This window comes from Camelus bactrianus, chromosome 5 (assembly GCF_048773025.1).
Source record: "Camelus bactrianus isolate YW-2024 breed Bactrian camel chromosome 5, ASM4877302v1, whole genome shotgun sequence".
Taxonomy (NCBI): domain Eukaryota; kingdom Metazoa; phylum Chordata; class Mammalia; order Artiodactyla; family Camelidae; genus Camelus; species Camelus bactrianus.
Window position 1 is genome coordinate 9,925,899 of NC_133543.1, and position 21,888 is coordinate 9,947,786.

Here is a 21,888-nt window from a genome sequence, read left to right on the forward strand (position 1 = left end):
AAACCCTAAGATTTCTCATCACAAGGAAAATTTTTTTCCCATTTCTTCAATTTTGTATCCATATAAGATGATGGGGTTCACTAAACTTTCTGTGGTCATCATTTCATGACACATACATATATGTCAAATCATTGATACTGTACACCTTAAACTTATACAGTGCTGTATGTCAATCACTCTCAATAAAACTGGAAGGAAGAAAAAGCTAAACAGAATTACCACACAATCCAGCATTTCCACATGACCCTAGGTATGAACACAATGAATTGAAAGCAGACACTGAAACTTGTGTACACTTATGTTTCTAGCAGCACTATTCACAACAGCCAAAAGGTAGAAGCAATCCAAATGCCCATCCATGGATGAACAAAATGTGGTATATACATACAACAGACTACTGTTCAGCCCTAAAGAGGAAGGAGATTCTGACACATGCTACAACATGGATGAATCTTGAAGACATTATGCTAAATAAAGTAACAAGCCAGATATAAATGGACAAATATTATATAATTCTACTTATACAAAGTAACTAGACTAGTCAAAACACTGAAAACATGAAGTAGAACAGTGGTTTCCAGGGGCTGGGGGTAGGGAAGAAAAGGGAGCTATCATTTAAGTACAAAAGAACAAAAGTTTCAGTTTAGGAAGATGAAGAGGCTCTGGCAATGGATGGTGGTCGTTAACTGCACAACAGTATGTTATGTATTTAATGTCCCTGAACTGTACGTTTAAAACTGACTGAAATGGTAAAATGTATATGTTATGTATGGTCCACCACAATATAAAAAAATTTTAAGTTCAATTTTTTAAAATTCCATGACCCATATGCAAACAGCTCATACAACTCAACAGCAAAAAATAACAAACATCCAATCAAAAAATGGGCAGAAGACCTAAACAAATATTTCTCCAATCAAGATTTACAAATGGCCAATAGGCATATGAAAAAAGTGCTCAGTATCACTAATTATCAGAGAAATGCAAATCAAAACTACAAAAGGGCTTCAATTCACATCAGTCAGAATGGCCATCATTCAAAAGTCCATAAACAATAAATGCTGGAGAAGTTGTGGAGAAAAGAGAACCCTCCTACACTGCTGGTGGGAATGTAGTTTGGTGCAGCCATTATAGAGAACAGTATGGAGATTCCTTAAAAAACTAAAAACAGACTTACCATACAATCCAGCAATCACACCCCTGGGTATATATCTGGGGAAATTCTAATTCGAAAAGATACACATACCCCAATGTTCACAGCAGCACTATTTACAACAGACAAGACATGGAAGCAACCTCAATGTCTACTGACAGATAACTGGATAAAGAAGTTGTGGTATATTTACACAATGGAACACTACTTAGCCGTAAAAAAGAATAAAGTAATGCCATTTGCAGCAACATGGATGGACCTGGAGATGGTCATACTAAGCGAAGCCAGAAAGAGAAAGAAAAATACCATATGATATCACTTATATGTGGAATCTTAACAAAAATGACACAAGTGAACTTATTTACAAAACAGACTCACAGACACAGAAAACAAACTAATGGTTACCAGAGGGGAAAGGGTGTGGGGAAGGATAAATTGGGAGTTTGGGATTTGCAGATACTAACTACTATATATAAAACAGACAAATAACAAGGTCCTACTGTATAGCACAGGGAACTATATTCAACATCTTTTAATAAACTACAATGAAAAAGAATATGAAAAGGCACATATGTATATAAACTGAATTACTAACATCATGCAGCAAAAACTAACATAACATTACAAATCAACTCTAGTTCAGTTAAATAAAATTTCCTGAGCCAAAAAAACAAACAAACAAACAAACAAACAAAAAAAAACCCCACCCCATCTACAGTATCTAGAAAATGAGTACCAGATCAAGCTTTCAAAATACCAGCATCTCAGATCATAATACCTGGTTGCTTGCCCCATACCCAGCTCTCTAGGATTGACTTGGCCCTATATGCAGGTGCAGGAGTTTCCTCCTCATCTTTTTTCTCTTTGTCATTCAGATCTTCTTTCTTGGTTCCAATCTGAGTATCAATACCATCATCTGGAAAATTAAAAAAAAATTTAAGTGTATAACTTGCCTTTTAAAACGTTATCATCCACTTGCCCGTCTCTTTGCAAAGGTCGCCCCAGAAATGAAAAGGTTAGGTAACAACACACATCACTAGCTGACCACTTGGTGATTGGGGGGAAAAAAATTACATGACTCATCAGCTACAGGGTGATTTATGAAGTAATAAATGGTCCAGTGACCTTTTTAATAAAGAAATCAATGTATCACTCAAATTCTTCTTTGAAGCATGTCCTCCAAAATATGCCATCAATTTCTTACCACATTTCACAACTAAGAAACTTAATCTTTGATGTGTACATTAATTGCTTTTATCCAGTGATTTCCAGATGCTGTGTGTCCACGGGAAGGGAGGATGGAGAATGGGAATATGATTTTAAAATTATTTTCAACTCTATACATTTCCTGGCTACCACCAACGGAGAACCAGGGCTACACAGGGCCATGACTTCTGACACGAGCATAATTCAAGAGCACTGGCACACAGGAGAAAACTGAGAACCCTGACTTGAGGCTAATGACAAGTTTTAGTCAAGAACAAACGTCATGGAAACTCCTTACACAGCATGTTAAGAGAGAACTAATCTTAACCTTGAGGTGTAAATGTGTCCTATCCTAGAAGGCCCTTCCTAAATGAACTACTTGCTATATGACATAATTAGAAATATACGGTTGATCTTTGAACAACATATGCAGTCAAAAATCTGCATGTAACTTACAGTTGGCCCTCCATATCCACAGTTCTATCATATCCAACAATTCAAGCCATCAAGGATCATGCAGCGCCGCAGAATTAACTACTGAAAAAAAATCTGCTTATAAGTGGACCCACGTAGTTCAAACCTGTGTTGTTGGGGTCAACTCTACATCTAAATCTGTAAAAGAGGGTATATCATATCCCAAACAGTGAGGAGTATCTAAAAATATATAAAACCAACAAGGGGCAAATAGTCAAGAAACTCCCACATTCTGTAAGAAAAATATCAGATATCCAATAGAAGGAACCCCAACTAGCTAATGCTATTAAGAGATACTCAAATTCATATTTAGAAAAAAAATTAAAACAATGAAATATTACTTTACACTCAACAAATTGGCACTTGTTAGAAAGTCAAAATATAAACTCCAAGGTAGAATTTTTTTTTTTTCCTTTTTCATCTGGTTTTGCTCTCTGCTAGACCCCAAGTGCTTACAATGCATACCAGGGAGTAAGCCCTCAATGCTAAGTTCAATAACGAAATAATGCCACGTGTCAGCAGAACTCTGGGTCCAGAGGCACAAATCTTCACACGCAGCTGGAGGGAGGGCGGACCCCGCAGTCAGCCTGCAGAGCACTCTAGGGTGGCTGAGTTACATGGAAGGTCCTCCAGGTCCCCCAAGGGCTATGCCCACAGAGCTCTCACCCCGACCGGTGGTCAGGAGGATGTGGAGGGTGAAGACCCGCAGCGGCCACTGCTCCCCAGACACAACTGGCCTGGCAAAGGGAACAAACCCAGGCCAAGGAACCACATAGTTCATTTACACAAATTTACAATGCATGCACATTAGACACCAGAGTGTCTTATAATGGCATAAAAACAAACAGATTCAACAGAAAAACGTTTAAAAATACGGACTTAGAAATGTTGTTCCAGGAACTGAAGAGTGTCATTAACTCAACCCTCTGCCCCTGAGGCCCAAGAAAGGGCCCTTGTCACTAGTACACTTCAAATGTCTTTCTTTCAACCTCCTGCCACAGTTACGGTTAACAGTACCTCTCTTATCTATTTAGAAATATCCAACAACCTCTTGGGCATTAAATACAGATTTTTGGTAATGTGTACAGTTTTATTCATTACAAATATAAAACCACATAGAACCTCTAAATTAAGCACAACAGATTTGCTTCAGTCATTAGTAAAAGTCAGGCTTGGAATCAGGTTCTCAACTCTTACGGTACATCAGAAGCAGGGGGTGAGGGGGATACACAGACAGACACACACACACACGCACGCGCTCACATGTGCACACGTACACACGTCAAGCCTGAGTCCCATCACCTGAGATTCTGATTCAGGTAATCTGGAGTATGGCCTGAGAACCAGCATTTTTAAGTTCCCGAGTGTTTCTAATATTCAGTCAAGACTGAAAAACACTGGCTAGAAGGCAAAACTTTTACAATAGGGCAACGCAAATGCAACTGACCAAACAACAATGGTTATTTTAGATACCACAGCCACTGTCACTGTAACAAATTAAGGCCGTGCAGAATTAAAACTTTTTAAAAAATAAGACAAGAGAGAGAAAGGCCAAATAACTTTGGCACTTGTGTTTTTCACATACTACTTTTCACTAAAAATTGAAAAATGAAATAGTCATTACTGACTTTGTGATTAAGGACAGAGATTTGTTCATTTTTGGTTTTTTCCCAAGTGTGAGAGAAGCACCCTGGACTGGAAACCTGATTGTTGGAATTTAATCTGTACAAGCAACAAGGCTTGAGGTCAGTTACCGTCTCTCAGCTTTGGTTCCATCCTCAGTAAAAGCTCAGAAGCCCACCTCCAGCCCGCTCTGTGACAGGGGAGTACCTGCATCTGTGTGGGGGACGTGGGGCCAGCTCCTGCATTCCTCCATTTGACCCTCATCAGGGTAAAGAAAAAAATGACCTTATTGGATGTGGATCCCAACCCCGGGGGCTCTCCCAAGAAGAAGAGACAGGTCCCCAGGACCCCAAATCTTCCCCATAACCACACAGAAGATCCTCACTACCAGTGAATGTACAGAGACAGGAACCCACAGCCCAGGTTTACTCAGCTTGAAATCTAAACTACTAGGGAAACGTAGAGTGTGAGGAGGGGCAGGGAGAAGGGGGCGTGCACTGTGGGGAAAGGCGAGGCTGCAGCCGGGGATGGTTTCCATGCATCCACCTCTGGGTTGGGAGCCCAGCACCCTCCCACAGCACCACTCCGCTGCCCACGGCTCTGTCAAAACAAAGCTCCTGATCCCCAAGGTTGTGGGGAAAACACCCAGGGTAGCAGTGGGCCCAGTAAAGGGGTTAATTCAAGCCCAATGTAAGCCCAGGGCTTTGCCGAAATTCCCCATGGTCACAGAACCCACTGCCCCAAAATATCCCATAGCGGGCATGGACACTCTGACACAACGAGTAATAAATTAAAATTAAACCAAGTGTTTAAGCAATTACAAATTGGCTTGACATATATGGGGCCTGCTATGGGCTGAACTGGGTTCCCCCGCAAAGATGTTTAAGTCCTAGCCTCCAGTATGTGTGAATGTGGCCGTATTTGTTAATAGGGTCTTTGCAGATAATCAAATTAAGATGAGGTCACGAGGTGGGCTCTAATACAACATGCCTGGTGTCCTTACCAAAAGAGGAAATCTGAACACAGACAGACATGCACAGAGGAACGACAATATAAACACACAGGGAGAACATGACCACCTACAAGCCAAGGAAAAGGACCTGGGACAGAGATTTCTCTCACCATCCTCCGAAGGAAATAACCCTGCCAGCACCTTGATTTCAACTTGCAGCTTCCAAAGCTGTGAGACAATACAGTTCTGTTGTTTACACCACCAGGCAGTGGTACTGTGTCACAGCAGCCCCAGGAAATTAACAGACACTCTCCCTTAGTGTTGTCAGACACCCCTTCACAGAAAAGGCTTCAGCAGCCTCCTCTCACACTCCCTGGCGTCTCTGGACCACATATGATGACTACATGTTGGCCTGAGGCTTCAGATGCAAGAACCAGCCCTTCTCAGCCCGACACCATATATACACCTCACTAGCGTGGAAACTGCCAGCCATATGCTGAGGCTCCCAACGGCCCTGAGTCCGTGGCCCTTCACACCCAGCTCCCCACTGTGCTTTGGGTCATGGAAGCAGCACTCCACAAGCTCAGCTCAGTTACAGCATCAAACCAAACCCGGGGCCCCAGCATACTGCGCCTGCAGGATGGGTGGTCTTCCCTGTCCTCAGTCCCTTGCCAGATGCCACAGTGCTGGAAGTCACCCTTCTCCAGACTTCAGAGCTACTGGCAGAGCCCGTGAGATCAACTGACTGAACAGTGCAGGGAGTCCACACACTGACACACAGCATCACCGCCACCATATGTGGTAGAACACAGTGGGCTGCTGCTGCCTCCAGCCCTTAGCCAGGGTGTCCCCAATAAGGATGGAACCCACAAATGGCCAAACTTCATTTCAAGCAGTTGTCTTAGCACTGGATGTCCTGGCCAACAAATGGCCCCATGTGCGTATTTCTACAAACCCTTGGCCAAAACCTTAGAGTTGCTCTTTTTGGGCTAAAGGACCCTAGGAATCTACCAAACTGTAATATAGCCAAATAGAAATATAAATACCAAATTTATATATACCAAAATATAACTCAAGGCGATATGTCTCTACATACACTAAGGGCACAACACGAGGCCTCAACTGCCTTATCCTTGTCTCACTTCCTAGGGGGCAAGTCTCCTACTCCCGAAAAGTCACAGTCATCACCAAGGCTGAAACTGATGTCATGGCATCAAAAGGCCAACTGTGGTACAAGGCCTGAGAGTAAGGTTCTACTTTTTTTTTAAATTTAGTACTGAAACGTAACAACTATCAACTAGAATTCTATATTTAGCAAAAAATATGCATCAGTCTTAAATGAAGAAAATTAGAATTTGTAGTCAGTAGACCTGTTTTAATATAATTACTGAAGGAAGATCTTAAAAACAAGGGAAACGATACCAGAAGGAAATCTGGAACAGCCAGAATGAAGAATGAGCAACAGCAATGGCATACACCTGAGTAAATATAATAAATTCCACTTCTCTTGGCTTCTTTAAGTTTGATGATTGAAAGTAAAAATGCAAACATTGTCTAATAAGGTTCTCAAAGCATGTGGATGTAACATATAATAGAACCCTGACAAAGGGGGACAAGGTAAGGTTTCTACATTCCAATTAAAGTGATAAAATACTAAGTGTCTTAGTGAGGGTTCTCCACAAAAACCGAAACAACAGGTGTGGGTGTGCTGGTGGGAGTGGGAGGGGTGCACTGTGAGAGGGAGAAAGACTGATATAGTTTAAGGAACTGGCTTCCACAACTGTGGACATTCAAGTCCAAAATTTGCAGGGCAAGCCAGCAGGCTGGAGACCCAGAGAATAGCTGATGTTATAGTTTGAGTCCAAAGGCAATCTGGAGGCAGAATTCCTTCTTGTTAGAGGGAGGTCAGTCTTTTCTCTAGTCAGGCTCTTCAACTGATTGGATGCGGCCCACCTGTATTACGAAGAGTAATCTGCTTTACTCAAAATCCATGGATTTAAATGTGAATCTCGTCTAAAAATCACCTGCACAGGCACATCCAGAATAGTATTTGACCAAATAAATATCTGGGCACCACGGCTTAGTTAAGGTACCAAATAATTAAAGATGGGCTAAAAAGAGATACAGTATATGTTTTTGTATGACATTGAAATATTTTTTTCTATTTACAAAGCACAAGAACAATTTTCAGAGATTTTAGGTGTGAAAACTTTCTAATGGAACACAAACTCAGAAGTAAACATTCAAATTTCCCTTGTCTCCACTGCATGATAAAGATACAGTGCAATATTTACAACGTCTAGCTCATTTTATTACAAATATAGTACTGATTACATGGCAACCTCACAAACAATTCAAAGATTTTATGAGCAGGTTAAGGAAAGAAGATGCCTATTTCACTTAACAGGAAAATTTAATTCTCATATGAAAAATAAAAGTGATCCATCAAATCAATAATGGGATTTTAAAAGATAGACAAAGTTAAGGAAGACTACTCAGCAGGCGTGAACAGAGCAAAAAAGTTCAAAGTAGCCACTTGAGTGACACAGAAAGAGGCACTCATCTTCAGTGCCCCCTCCTCCTCTGGGGAACTGGTACAGCCCTAGCGTAAAGCCATGACAAGTCAAGAGACAACTCACTAACTCATGACAAATTCTGACTGTATCCCTCCTGTGTGCCAGTTCTCTGCCAGGTGCCGTGGGTACCAGGGTGAAAAGGACAGAGCCTGCCCTCACAAGTCAGGGCAGATACAGAGTCCTTACAGGCAGGGTGAAGAGCGTTGAGTGTGAATTCAGGGGGCCTTGGCTCCTCATCTCAGGGGCCCTCCCTGGCAGCTTCTTGCATCACCAACCTGTTGTTTTCTTCGTACCTGTTTTCTTCCCACTGCCAATTTATCTGTTTTTTACCAGTTGTCTTAGTCAGGATGTAAGCACCAGGAAAGCTGGGGCAATGCCTGGCTCATTCACCACCACATCCCAGTGCTTACAACCAATCTCACCAACAGCCAGAAGAGTCCGTGAACCAAAGAGTGAATGAAGGAATAACCCACACACTGCACAATTCACTGAGTCCCCCTAGGGAAGAGTGCATTTCAGAGAAGTCCCTGGGACCACAGTGTGGAGAAGGATCTGGAAGGGCTGATACGGGGAGCAAGGAGGAAGCTCTGATTTCGTGGTACAGCCCATAATGACCCATGGCCCCAAGCAGCCCACCTGCAGTCTGCAGGGAAGCTGCAGTCTGGGCCGTGCTTCCCACGCACTCACTGGTCTCTCCTTGACTCAAGGCAGCTGGGCCCAGGAGAGGTCAACTGGTCTCTCTTTAACTCAGTGCAGTTGGGCCCAGGAGGGGTCAATTTACTGATTTCAAAGAAGGATAAAGTCCAGCCAGAGGCTGAGGGTCAAAGTCTAAATGTTGTACTGTTACACCTTTTTATATACTTCTCCTAAATTCTGGTGTACCTCACATCATAGAGGGCTTTAATTTTTATTTAAAATAAAGTGCGTGTTTCATACATATACTTACATGCCCGTATATTACCCCTGCAAAAGAAACTAAACCTAGTAATACTCCTGAGAAGGAAAGAAAGGTATCTGGAGAACAGGATTTGGAAGGAACTCACTTTTTACTGAAAACTGCATTAGCTCTTAATGCTATAACCTGGACATGCAATATAAGTACTTTTTAATGAGGTAAAATTATTAAAAAGTTCTAACACTGAATTTTAAAATAAGTGTGTGATATAAAAGATTTGAATTTATCTCTGCTGCAGCTCCTCTAATCAAAACCAGGCATTCCAGTCGCTCAGGCAGGCATGTCCCATCACAAGATGATTTAACACAGGAACACGAACATCATTCATCCCAGGACTGGCATCTCCTATGTGCCAGGCACTGTGCTCAGCACCGGGGACTCATCGGGACGGGACACTGACACTTCTGCCTGCACTTAAACCACCGCTGTGAGAACCACAAACCCTTAAATAGCACAGACTGGGAGCCAGGTACTAGTCTGCACATGTCATAAATCATACTCTACTCATTAATCAATCCAGTAACCCCATGAAGTAAGTGTTTCATCAGTCCAGAGATGCACCTTCTGCAAATTTCAGCATGTCAAATTGAGATGCATCATATTCACGGGCAGCGCAGACTCTCCTGGTGATAAATAATAGCACATCTTACTACTAAGGCATCTCAGTCTTGCTGAAATGCATTTCTTACCACCCAGATAGCACTCGGAGTGTTTATTTCACCGAGTCTTGGGCTGGTAAGGAGAGCTACCCCTCTGTGGCCCCAGGGTCTGTGAACCTTACTATCCCATAGCCAAGTGCAAGACCAGATACCAAAATGCGGACCAGACTTGTTTTGGGGTGGAGAAGACTATGGTGGAAATTTGGGTGATTAAAAATAATTCAGATTCATTCAACAGAAAACCTTACTTAGCCAGCAGGTCCGTGATATCCAGTACCACTGGAAGTACCCTTCACTGCATATGTGTATTTCCTTACCTCTGCAACGAATTGTTAACTTCGAAGTCTATTAAATCTAGTGGTATTGCTACTCTGATTAGTTTACAGAGAATAAAACACATAACCCAAAGAAATGGAAATCAAGAATCCCCAGAAAAAGAAGCAGCTTCTGATACTTTAAAGAGTGGTCAGCCTTTTGGGGGGAGGTGGGGAAACGTCTCTCAGAAATGGAACTCTGGTGTACTGTTGGTGGGAATGCAAGTTGGCACAGACCCTGTGGAAAACAGAATGGAGGCTCCTCAAAAAAAATTAAAAACAGACCTACCATATGATTCAGCAATCCCACTCCTGGATAAACATCCAAAGAAAATGAAATCACTATCTCAAATAGATATCTATATTCCCACATTCGGTGCAGTATTATTCACAATAGCTGAGACGTGGAAACACCCTACGTACCCATCAAGAGATGAATGGATAAAGAAAACGCACACATATACACGCGCAACCACGCACACACACAAGAATATTATTTGGTCATTAAAAAAAGAAGAAAATCCTGTCATTTACAACACCATGGGTGATTAGGACGTTACTAAAGTCGGACACATGATATGACTCACTTACATGTGGAATCTAAAAAAGCCGAATCATAGAGAGTAGACTGGTGGGTGCCAGGGGCTGTGGGGGAGGGGGAATGGGGAGATGTCAGCAATGAGGAGATGAGAAAAGTAAGTTCTTGGGAGCTAGGGTCCATCCAATGTGGTCACTGTACTTAACAACAGTGTCTTGTATACTTGAAAGTTGCTGACAGTAAATCTTAAAATATTCTTACCACACTCCAGAAAGTGGTAATTATATGAAGTGACGGAAGTATTAACTAACCCTATAGTGGTAATCTTTTCATTTGATACGCATATCAAATCATCACGCTATATACCTTCAACTGACACAAGATATTACATGTCAATTACAGCTCAACAGTGCTGGAGGAAGAAACATTTCTCAGAAACCTCTAACTCAGGAGCACTTTTACATTTAGAATCTAAATTCACATTATCTAGGTGAACCCTTGGATAAAGCAGACTGACTTGATAACTGGTTTAAAACGCCTCTATGTCCCTTCCCTGATGCGCCAACAGTGTGGATTACGACACAGTGCACGTTTTCTTAGCCTTGGGCTTGTTCACACAAAGAGAGCCTAGTTCTTCTGAATTTTCTGACTTCCTACTTGAGTTTTATTCATCAGGAAGTTGACATGACTTCCACATGTAAGATTGTGAAAATATAAGACTCACTCTAATTCTAAAATTCTGACAAAAATTTTTATATCAATAAAAAAAAAAGCACTGTCCCGTAGTGTATTCACTTAAAAGGAATGTTCAAGTCTTTCATCAACTTAAAGATGCTGGCCCAAGATTGAATTGATTTCATCAACAGCTAATGTGTGAACCTCTACACAAAAGCTAGAAGTCACCAAACAAAGGTTAATAAATAAATGCAAGATGTGAAAATAAATATATGTATGTTCATGTGTGGCTGGGGCACTGTGCTGTACACCAGAAGTTGACACAACACTGTAAACTGACTGTGCCTCAATACAAACTAAAAAATAGAAAAATAAATAGAAACTATCAATAAATTTAAAACAAACAAAACAAAAATGCACACATCCTTTGCCTCTTATTGCTACTGCAATGGCAGGATGCAAAAACACCTTTGCAGCTCTAACTTGAGCACATTCTTCGTGCTCACTGAACATGCAAAATGGGGCTCTTATGATGTGGACTCCAGAGCTCTGCTAAAATGCTCTAACACCTACTTCCCATTTTTTTTATCTGTAGTATAATAAAAATATACATTTGGTCTTTGCCCCAGGCTCCTGGCACAGAGCTCCTAAAACCCTTCGAACTTACTGAGGATAGGAGTGTCTTTTGCTGTTCATCACCAGCCCCTTTTCACTACACCTGGGCTCATGCTAATGAGCTAGTGCAGGGCGGGGCCTCTAGAATGTTTTATGGTGTGGGCTTGACACCAAAAAAATAAATAGTGATCAGAGGGTGAGAACTATCAGCCCCATCCACCGATCTCCAGAGAGAGGGGAGCTGGAGATTAAATTATTCAATCTCTTGAACAACGAGACTGGGGAGACTCCAGGCTGGTGAAAACGTAGATGTGCCAGGAGGGTAGAGGGTCACGAGAAGGCATGGGCGCTCCATGGGAGCTCCAAGCTCCTGCCCCACACCTTGCCCTCTGCATCTCTTCCATTTGGCTGCTTCTGAGTTGTACTCTTTAAAATAAACCAGTAACAGGGAACCATATTCAATATCTTGTAATAACCTTTTATGAAAAAGAGTATGAAAATGAATATATGTATGTATATGTATGACTGGGACATTATGCTGTGTACAAGAGATCGACACACTATAACTGACTATCCTTCAATAAAAAAATACATGATAGATAGATAGACAGACAGACAGACTGACTAAACCAAAAAACAAAGAGTTTTCCTGCATTCTGAGTCATTCTGGTGAATTCTTGAACCTGAGGCAGTCATGGAAACTTCCAAATTTGTAGTCAGCCAGGCAGAAGTGGGAGCACTCTGGGAACTCCATTTGTGACTGGCATCTTAAGTGGAGGCAGTCTTATCGGACTGAGCCGTTAATCTGCAGGGCCTGAGGTAAGTCCAGTAGTTAAGTGTCAGAACTGGACTGAATTATTAGACACCCAGCTGGTGCTGGAGAATCACAGAATTGGTGTGAAACCACTATCTGAATTAGAAGCTGTTTAACTTGGATAAAATTTGTAGTTAATATTGATGGCTGAGATTAAACTAGAAAGAATGGTGGCACAGAAATGGAAATATATATGCAAGATGATAAATGTTTCTATCAAGGAAGAAAGACAGTAACTTCTGTCTTAAAGGAAAATGTCCAGTTAAGCCAGAACAGGAAAGGAGATGCTAAGAGATAATTGAGCAGATATAGTAAATTGCAGAAGATTGAGGGAAAGCGAATTTTAACTGCCTTAGTTAACAAAACCCACAAAAATACATCAGGATTGACAAAGGTGATCAATGAACAAAGGTATGAGTCCTAGGCTTCCTCTCTGTGACCACAGCACAGCCGTCCTCTCTCGAGCCCAGACCAGCCTCCTCCCAAAGCTGTTTGGTGCCATCTTCCCAGGATCATAGCCTAAATTCTGAACTATAAAACTGTAGAGGTGTTTTTACAACCAGATGGCCTCAGGCTCTTCCTAGGTGACCAGCGTAACAAACGCTGGCTTCCACGTCACGGAGTTCATGATGCAACAGTCACATGCAGGGGAAGGCTGGGAATAAAGTCAGGTAGAGCTGGGATGCTCCTTATTTCCCCATGCGCTCGCTGCTATCATTAGAGCATCCCTGTGCTTCAGGGCCACAGTATGGGGAGAGTTGACAAATCAAAAGGAGAAAACTACTGTTCCCTTGATTAACCTTGGACAAGCAGAAGGTTACTTAAACAAACACAATGCAGTTCCCAGGAGGGTGGGAGGCCCTAGGGATGCTTTCCATGCCTCGCTACTTTTGCTGTGTTCTAACCCCCAGGGTGGACAAGGACCAAATCCTCACACAACAGCCATGAAACCCACCCTGCGAAGGATGGTACTCCTGTCTATTCTGACAGTGTTGCTAAGCATGATCTGTCAACCAGAGCCTCAAGTCTCATATCTGCTTCTTTCCAAAGCTAAAGACCGGAAACTGGGTCCTCAACACACAAAAACAATAGCACCAACCCCGTAGGGAACAGACTCCAGCAGGAGCTGACATCACTGCTTCCAGTAGACACCAGGCAGGCTCCCAGGAGTGGGGTAAGCTTTCCATAAAGGACCCAAGCTTCAAAGCAATAAGAATTCATTATGAAGGACAGAATAAATTGACGAGGGAAACCTAACTGTGGTCATTTGCTGTTATTGTTTAATCTCTTTTATAAGGAGTACACGAGGAAGCTCTTTCAAGCATCATAAGTGGGACCTGGAAACATGCTAGAATCGCAAACTCCCAGACACCATCCCAACTCCAGGGAATCAGAAACTCTAAGGGTGGGGCTAGCCCTGGGGGTCTGCCCCAGCCCTCAAGGTGATCCTGATTAACCACAAAGCTTGAGAACCCTTGGGCTATGGAATCAGGATTCTCTGAGCCCCCACTGCTAGGAGGACAGGTCCTGACTACACTTCCTAACACTCATGGCCCTTTGCACGGTGGCTTCTAAACTTCAGTGTATAAATGTGTCCCCCAGGAAGCATGGCCACTGCATCAGCAGGTGTGCCCTCCTGGATTTAGATGCAGCTAGGCACTCAAAAAAGTCCACTTCCCTCCGGCCTGGCCCACCCACTTCTACTGCTCCCGGTCCTCCTCACCCCCGCTGTTCAGTCCTCCACCTGGAGGCCTGTGCTCCCTTCTCCCTGGGGACCCCACACACCACCATCCTTGAACCCAGGCCAGGTCTCCCTGACTAACCCGCAGGAAACACTCCACCCCAGACCTCCCCCAGCCCCGGGTGTGGGTGGCATCATGGTGTCTTCACCATCTTGTTACATACTTTGGTATGTCAATGTCTTTTTGGCCCAAATACTCATGAGTTATCTGGGGGGAAAGGCCACATTTAATGTTTTTTTGTTACCTCCTCCACAGAAAAACTATTCAAATCAGCAGAAAAGTTGTTCACGGTCTAAAAAATAAATCAGTCAATCAAAAACTCATCTCTAAGCTCTTAAAATTGGAACACATACCGAAAGAGTACTGACTAGACCAAGAAAAAAAATTTTTTTAAATCCTCAAAACAATTAACACACCTATGTACAATATGAAGCCAGAAAAAAACAAAAATAATTTTGCAGTTCCATGGAACTACAGAAAGGTAGTCCTGATGTCAATAAATTACATTTGTAGCATAACAGAAAGAGCAATGAAACTCTTTCAAGAGGGTCTGGCTTCAGTTTCTAGCTTCGCCCTGTTATTTGTGCCAACTGTGGCCTCCATTTCTTGGCAGAGCCAAGGACTCAATGGAATAATGAGAAAGGTTTACAATAAAGGAAGCAATTCCTGATACTTAAGTTCTTCACAAGGCCAGCGCCAGACAAAAATTAAAAAATACTTTTAGCACATCTTTTAGTATCCTCCTAGCTTTCCTTTCTTTACATTCTATTCCATCCTCTACTTTCCTTCAAAATAATAAACACAAACCATCCTAAATAGGATGTCAATAAGAAATGTTCACTTGAAAAAAAAGCGTAAGCCATCTAGCCTATCTTTTGTAGGGCAGGCCCCCCCGGAAGTAAGCTTCTGTATTCAAAGCTTACTGCTACCTGGGAGGTAGCTTTCTGTCCTCATCAGTAGAACCAGAAAGTTCTAGAAGTGACTGTGAAAGAAAGAAAGGTAATTTTACCCCAAGGGAAGTGCAAGTCATTAGAAGCCACTACTTCACAGAAATAAACCATGATCAAGCTTGACAATAGTTAAGAGCCCAACCCAGGATGGGTGTGTGCGGAAGAAAGTCATAGATCCCCAGGGAAAACAGCAAAGAAATCTGAGTGTTGACGGAACTTCTCCTCTAGTCTCTATTCTCCTTACAATCAACTACAATACAACCACAGGTAGTGTACATAGTCTTAAAGGTGAAATCTGGCACATCTAAGCCTATCTGTGAAAAAAGGATTTTCTGATACTAAAAAGCACATACCATGCCATATTCAAAATAGAAATTTTTACTGAACGCGGAAAAACTATTCAGTTGGGACCCACATAAAGAACAATTATGCTTTGCTTTCTAACCATGTGACTTTTAAAAGAACAAAGAACAAAAAATATTCATTGACTGTAATGAGTAAGAAACACACTCTGAATTTTTCCATGTAAGTAGTTTTTCTCAGAGCATCTTTTAGAACTGATATTTCACAAAAAAAACACTTTGGGAAACACTGTTTTCATACACTAACCAATACTGGAGGGCTGGGAAAGAAGAGCTACGAAATCTTCAAAAATATACAGAAACGGGGAGGGTATAAAGTGGGAGAGCGCATGCTTAGCATGTACGAGGTCCTGGGTTCGGTCCACAGCACCTCCTCTAAAAATAAATAAATCTAATTACCTCCCCCTGCCAAAATAAAATAATACAATAATAAATAAAATATTTTTTGAATATATACAGAAACTACTAAACTACTAAAACATTACAGAGTGAAAGAAGCCAGACACAAAATAGCACACATGATTACACAATTTTATGTACATGAAGGTCTGGAAAAGGCAAAACTAATCCATGTCAGAGAAAGATCAGACGAGCAGTTGCCTCTGAGCCGGGGTGGGGGGAGAGAGAACTTTCTAAGTGAGCATAATGTTGGGGTTTAGATTACACAGATTATAGCTGTCAAAACTGGTGGTACAGTAAACTTAAAACATATGTATTTCATTATGCAAACGTTTTACCTTAAAGACAAAAGGCTACACTGAACTTGACCTAGCTAATAACACGCATGTGGTGTCTGAGGGAGCCAGGTGAGACGCACCAATGGACAGGAGGATGGAGACTGGCAGGATACGGGGCAAGAATGTGCGGCTGCTCGCTGCGTAGACCTTTCATTGTTCCAGGTGTGTGGAAATTTTCACAATCAAATAGCAACAAAACAAAGCTAATTCTGCTAGACATTGTAACTGAAAAGACATATCAATGTCTTTCCGATGTATTTTCAAGTGGACGCTATCCCAATTCATTCCCCAAAGAGAAAAATAACTACCTTCTAAAACAGTACTTTTATCCGTTTTGATGATTTTCAAACAGCAGGACTAAAACTTCAGCAGTGAGTCTCAAGTGGGGCCTTTCAGATTCTATAGGTTTGAGGTGAGGACAGGCATCCATTCCTTTTTAAAGCCCGAACAATGATTCTGATTCACAAAGTCAAGAACAACTAAATGACAGAATTCGTTGAGCTACAGGCCTAAGTAAGAATGTTCACTGGTATTTCCCTGCATAGACAACAATGTACAATAAAATGAAAGAGCCAAGTCCAGTCCACAGGCCAAAGACTTCCAAAGAGTGTTTTATACACTCCCACAGGAGAAGCATTTGGGAAAAATTTCAGGAATACTAATTATTTCCACTCAACCTTATAATAACCACGATTTAGAGTTAGCCAACATTTTAAAACATTAACTGGAGTTCGTATAAGCTGCCAACAAGACATCAGAGAAGGACACCACAGAAAGGTGGTTTTACAAAAAAAAAAAGCCTTTAATTCACAGAGAACAATGAAATCCAGGCAGCTCGTAATATTAACTATCATTTAGACATCACGTGAAACAGAACTTAAGAGTTAAGATCAGATACGCTCCTATTCCTACACCACATTCTAAAATCTGTATGAAATGCAATTCATAAAGGTCTTCACAAACTGAAAAATACTAGTAAAAGGCCCTTACCTTTTCTAGGAGGAAGCTCTCCATTCTGTGTTAATTCTGTCCCAGTATACACAATTTCTCCATCTTTAACCATTTCATTCCACAGACCACAGAGCCCATCTCTTGTGAATGCAAGCTGGCAATGAAAAATAAAACAAACTTAACAAAGTGATCGTACAATGCAATTTTTAAGCAATAACATGAAAAAAATTTCATTCCCACTTAGTATTCAATCATTCAACATTTAATGAAAATCATCCCAAGAAATATAACTAAGTGAAAAAGGGACAGTGCATAACAGTTTATATACTATGCTAAGTTTTGCTGAAGATAGAAGGAAAAAGATACACGTGCACACGTGCTCTGGAAAGGTAAACCAGACACAACATGATTACCTACGGGGAGATGGGAAGAGGGGTATGGATGGAAGGTAGCAGAGGCGAATCAAAGTAAGGTTCCGAGTCTGAGAAAATACCTTATATTTACTTCTAAAACATAGAAATGGTTTTCATCTTCAAAAATTACAATTAAATCATAAAAAAGCAAAACTGAGAGCTGGTAACAAGCAAATTAACCTGTGCTTCTATAAAAAGAAGGGTACAGGTGACCCTTGAACAACTCGGGGGTTAACCCAAACAGAACTTACAGTCGGCCCTCCGTATCCATCGGCCCTCCACACCCATAGACTCAACCAACTGCAAAACACCCGCGGAAAAGTGGATCCACGCAGTCCAAACCTGCGTTGTTCAGGGTCAACTGTGTATCAAGGGCCTTCTGAACTATACATCTTTAGTTGCATACACTTTAAAGGAAAAAGAACTTAAACTTTACTAATTGATCTTATTCATAATCATGATAATGACATTAAATTTTAAAACTACTTCATGTATATTGTATGATAAAGCAATGTTAATGTCATACAATGTATGTTTATAGTAAAGTATGTTAGAATTACTAGAAGATAAAATCAAGGAAATTTTTATGAACAATTTGAACTGGAAACCTCACTATGAATTTACGTTTGTATATCTGCTTGCTCTGTTTGGAAAAGACGTAAAATCAATGGCACTCTGGCAGCAATGAGTGTACCAAGCACTAAGATACTGGTTTCCAAGTACCACTTCCCACTGAGTGAAACCCAGACTCTGGGGGAAAAAAAGGCTGAATTAAGGGCCAAGGCAGAAAGATGAGCCTAGAATATCTTAGGTTTGCACCAAAAAGGCTGCTCAAAGCCTGAAGGGGACTCCACTGGGCAAATTTAGGACAAAACTGAACATCAAAATACGTAACAACTATACTGAACTTAAAAAAGCAAATAAAAACACAAGTCCACAGTGATACTCAACAACAAAACAAAAATGCTCTTGTTGGTTGTCAGTTTTAGGGAGTCAGAAAAGGTTCCCAGAGCAGGCAGCAGGTGAAGGGCGGGGGCGTGGTGCACACCCAGAGCAGGCGGCCCTTCTGAAAACTGCAGGTGCAACAGCAGCCCTCCGATCAGACAGACAAGACACTTGACACTAAAACAGACACATCTGTTTGCCCATCTTTTAATGGAAGGCCAGGGCCTTTTCTTTGTTCACAAGTCCACTACTCCATGCCTTGTCACCATTCCAGCATTCACCACTCTCATGAAGCATCCACTACCTCCAGTCTGTTTCTTTAAATGGAGCAAGACTGAAGGGCACTTGGTGAGCAGTCTTAGTACGGAATTCTCCTAGACTTTCAAGACTTCCCCCCACCCCGTCCTTCACAGTTCTCTCTTACCTAACCTGTACAAGGCATTTTTTTTAGCATCTCACTTTTATCCAAGCAATGTGTAGTAGGCACATATAAGACGGCCCTCAAGATCCTTGCCCCCAGTGCACACACACGCTGTGGAATCCCTTCTCTGAGTGTAGGCGGGACCTGTGAATAGGCTGGGACATCACACCCGTGATGAGGTTTTGTTTCCTTCTGTGGCAAAAGGTGAAGGAATTTCTCATATATAACTGAGGTCTCACATCAGCTGATTTCTAGTTAGTCAAGAGGAAGATTGTCCCAGGGTCCTGTCAGGTGACAGCCCTTAAGAGGAGGGGGCCCTCCAGAAAAGACACTCTCCCCAGCCAGAAGAGCGAAGTGCCATGAGCTGCCTGTGGAGAGGGGCATCTCCTGGGGGCCCACGACTCAGTCCCACAACCCTAACAACTGAATTCTGCCAACAAGGACCTCAATGAGACTCCAGATGAGGAGTCAGAGTGGCCAGCACCCTGAGTGCAGCCTGTGAGTCCTGAAGCAGACCCAGTTAAGCCATGGCCAGACTATGGACTCACAGAAAGGGGGAGAGAGTACACGTGAGTTGCTTAAAGCTGCTCAATTTGCAGTCAGTGACTTGTAACAACATAGCAACAGAAAACCAATTCGGCAACCAACTCAGTTTTCATGGTAGCCACAACTTTCTTTCAGCACACATAATTCATCTGTTCACATCACTAATAAGGTAACTGCCATAAATATACTTGAGACCAAAACATATGACTATTGGCCAAAGTATTAACTTGTAGAGGAAGAAGTAATTCCTTTCTAAAAAGTGAGCCATGCACATTCAGGGCCTCTGAGGTTTTAATGAGGGAATGGAAAGCCTTGGCCTACCTGCTGATTCAGGTAAGAGGGCAGCTAAGACCTGCCGCTGGGTTCAGTCCAGTCTCCACACGGCCCCACAAGGCCTAGGGGGCAAACAGTGCCCAGACTAAATAGCCCTTTGTGGGCCATGTTCCAGCAGTCCCACGCCACCTTTAGGGGCACCAGAGACTAAATGGTCATGCCGCAAGTCATAACTCAGTGTCACTGCAGTGTACGGAGACAGAGGAAGAAACTAGAAACAGAGAAAAGGAGGCCTTTACCAAGAGTTCCCCAAAAAAGGATGACAGCCTAAGAAGAGACAAGGGAAGAAGAGTATCTAAGACGTTTTAGATCAAAGGGGACAGATCAGATGTGAAAGGGGGAAAAGAGAGTGAGGGAACAGAATCAGAATGAGAGTGAACTAGCTCAGTTTTAACCACTGAGATTTGCACCAACTACTGAACATCAACGTGGAGACCGTCTCCCCATGGGCGCACACCCACAGGTACACACCTTCACACGCTCACACAGACACATACTGCAAATACAAATTCAGATCTTAGTAGAGTGTTCGGGGCTAGAGGTTTAAATCTACGAGGTATCAGCAAAGAGGCCATAGACCAGAGGAGATGCCCACACCCAAGGAAAAAAGGTGGACCAACATCCTCAGCCCCGACTGCTCACCAGGATAGCCCCAGGGAGGTTGGGGATGAAATATTTACAAAGAATAAGCCAAGGAGCGGGGGAGGGTATAGCTCAAGTGGTAGAGTGCATGCTTAGCATGCACAAGGTCCTGGGTTCAATCCCCAGTACCCCCTCCAAAAATAAATAAATCTAATTACCTCCTCCCCCCCAAAAAAAGAATTAAAATAATACTGTAATAAATAAATACATTTTTTTAAAAAAAAGAAGAAGCCAAGGAAGCAGCCCAGCTGACGTGGAAACAAACTATTGCTACCGCCCATGCTTTCATCACTTGGGTCACGTTGGGAAAACTGGGAAATAATCACTGCATATGGGGACTTGAGTAACCACCACTCACACTGCAACATTTCGGGCATCTGAAAGGATTCGAGGAAGGACGAACACTGCTAAGGCAGCAAAGCAAGCTTCCCTGGGAGGAGGGGGTAAAAGATCAAGTCTGTGGAAAGCAGAGATGAAGCCCTGGGGAGAGCAGTTTCCAAGGCACTGGGATGGAAGCCCAGGATCCCAAGGAGAAAGCAGCTGGGAAAACTGGGAAATAATCAAGGCCCTGGAAGAACAGCCTGCACAAGCAACAAAAACCACTTCAACTTGTCAGTTTGAGAGCACTTGTTCAAGGGGGGAGGGTGTAGCTCAGGGGTAGAGCGCATGCTCAGCATGCACGAGATCCTGGGTTCAATCCCCAGTGCCTCCACTGGAATAAATAAGTAAGTAAAGAAATCTAATTATCTCCCCCCTCAAACAAACGAAAGAAAGAAAGAAGTATTTAAAAAAACAAACAAACAAAAAACAGCGCAGAAGAGCTGAAAGCTGCCTCCCTGAGAAGCACCTGAGGGCTGAGACCAAGCAGAGCTCAGTGGAGCTGTGGAGAGAGAGGCTGGTCTCACAGGGGACAGGCCTGGTCAACAAGCCATGCTTCAAGCAGAACCTCGATGGGCCACACCCCAGAAATACAGGTGAGGTGCAAGCTGGGCAGTAGGACCCAGGTCTGAGTCATCCCAGTTCCCCACTGCTCTGCAGTGACCCTGCGCACCATGCTACCAGTCTGGAAGACCCTCTCTGGAGAATACCCTTACTCAGATTTTTCATATGCAACGCCTTGAACTCAAAACAAAAATAATACGTAAGATAAGACCACATGATTGAAAAATGAAAAAAATGGAAGACAGCATAAACAGACCGAGAGTAGATCCAGGAAACAAACAAAGACACAGAGACTTCGCCCTAAAAAGGCAACTCCGAGCAACTGATTAAAGTGCTGAGTGACACTTTCC

General features: G+C 42.4%; 1 protein-coding gene across 7 annotated transcripts in view; it reads right to left on the minus strand.

The window, feature by feature from the left end:
* The window catches only part of HERC2 (HECT and RLD domain containing E3 ubiquitin protein ligase 2), a 176,406-nt gene that overhangs the window by 147,176 nt on the left and 7,342 nt on the right, over nt 1-21,888 (minus strand). For all 7 annotated transcript variants that reach the window (XM_074363390.1, XM_074363393.1, XM_074363392.1 and 4 more), the window contains exons 3-4: nt 17,336-17,450; nt 1,932-2,069 (exon numbers count right to left, since the gene is read on the minus strand). In XM_074363390.1, the coding sequence (XP_074219491.1) occupies nt 1,932-2,069; nt 17,336-17,450 (253 nt within the window). The remainder of the gene's footprint in view (nt 1-1,931; nt 2,070-17,335; nt 17,451-21,888) is intronic.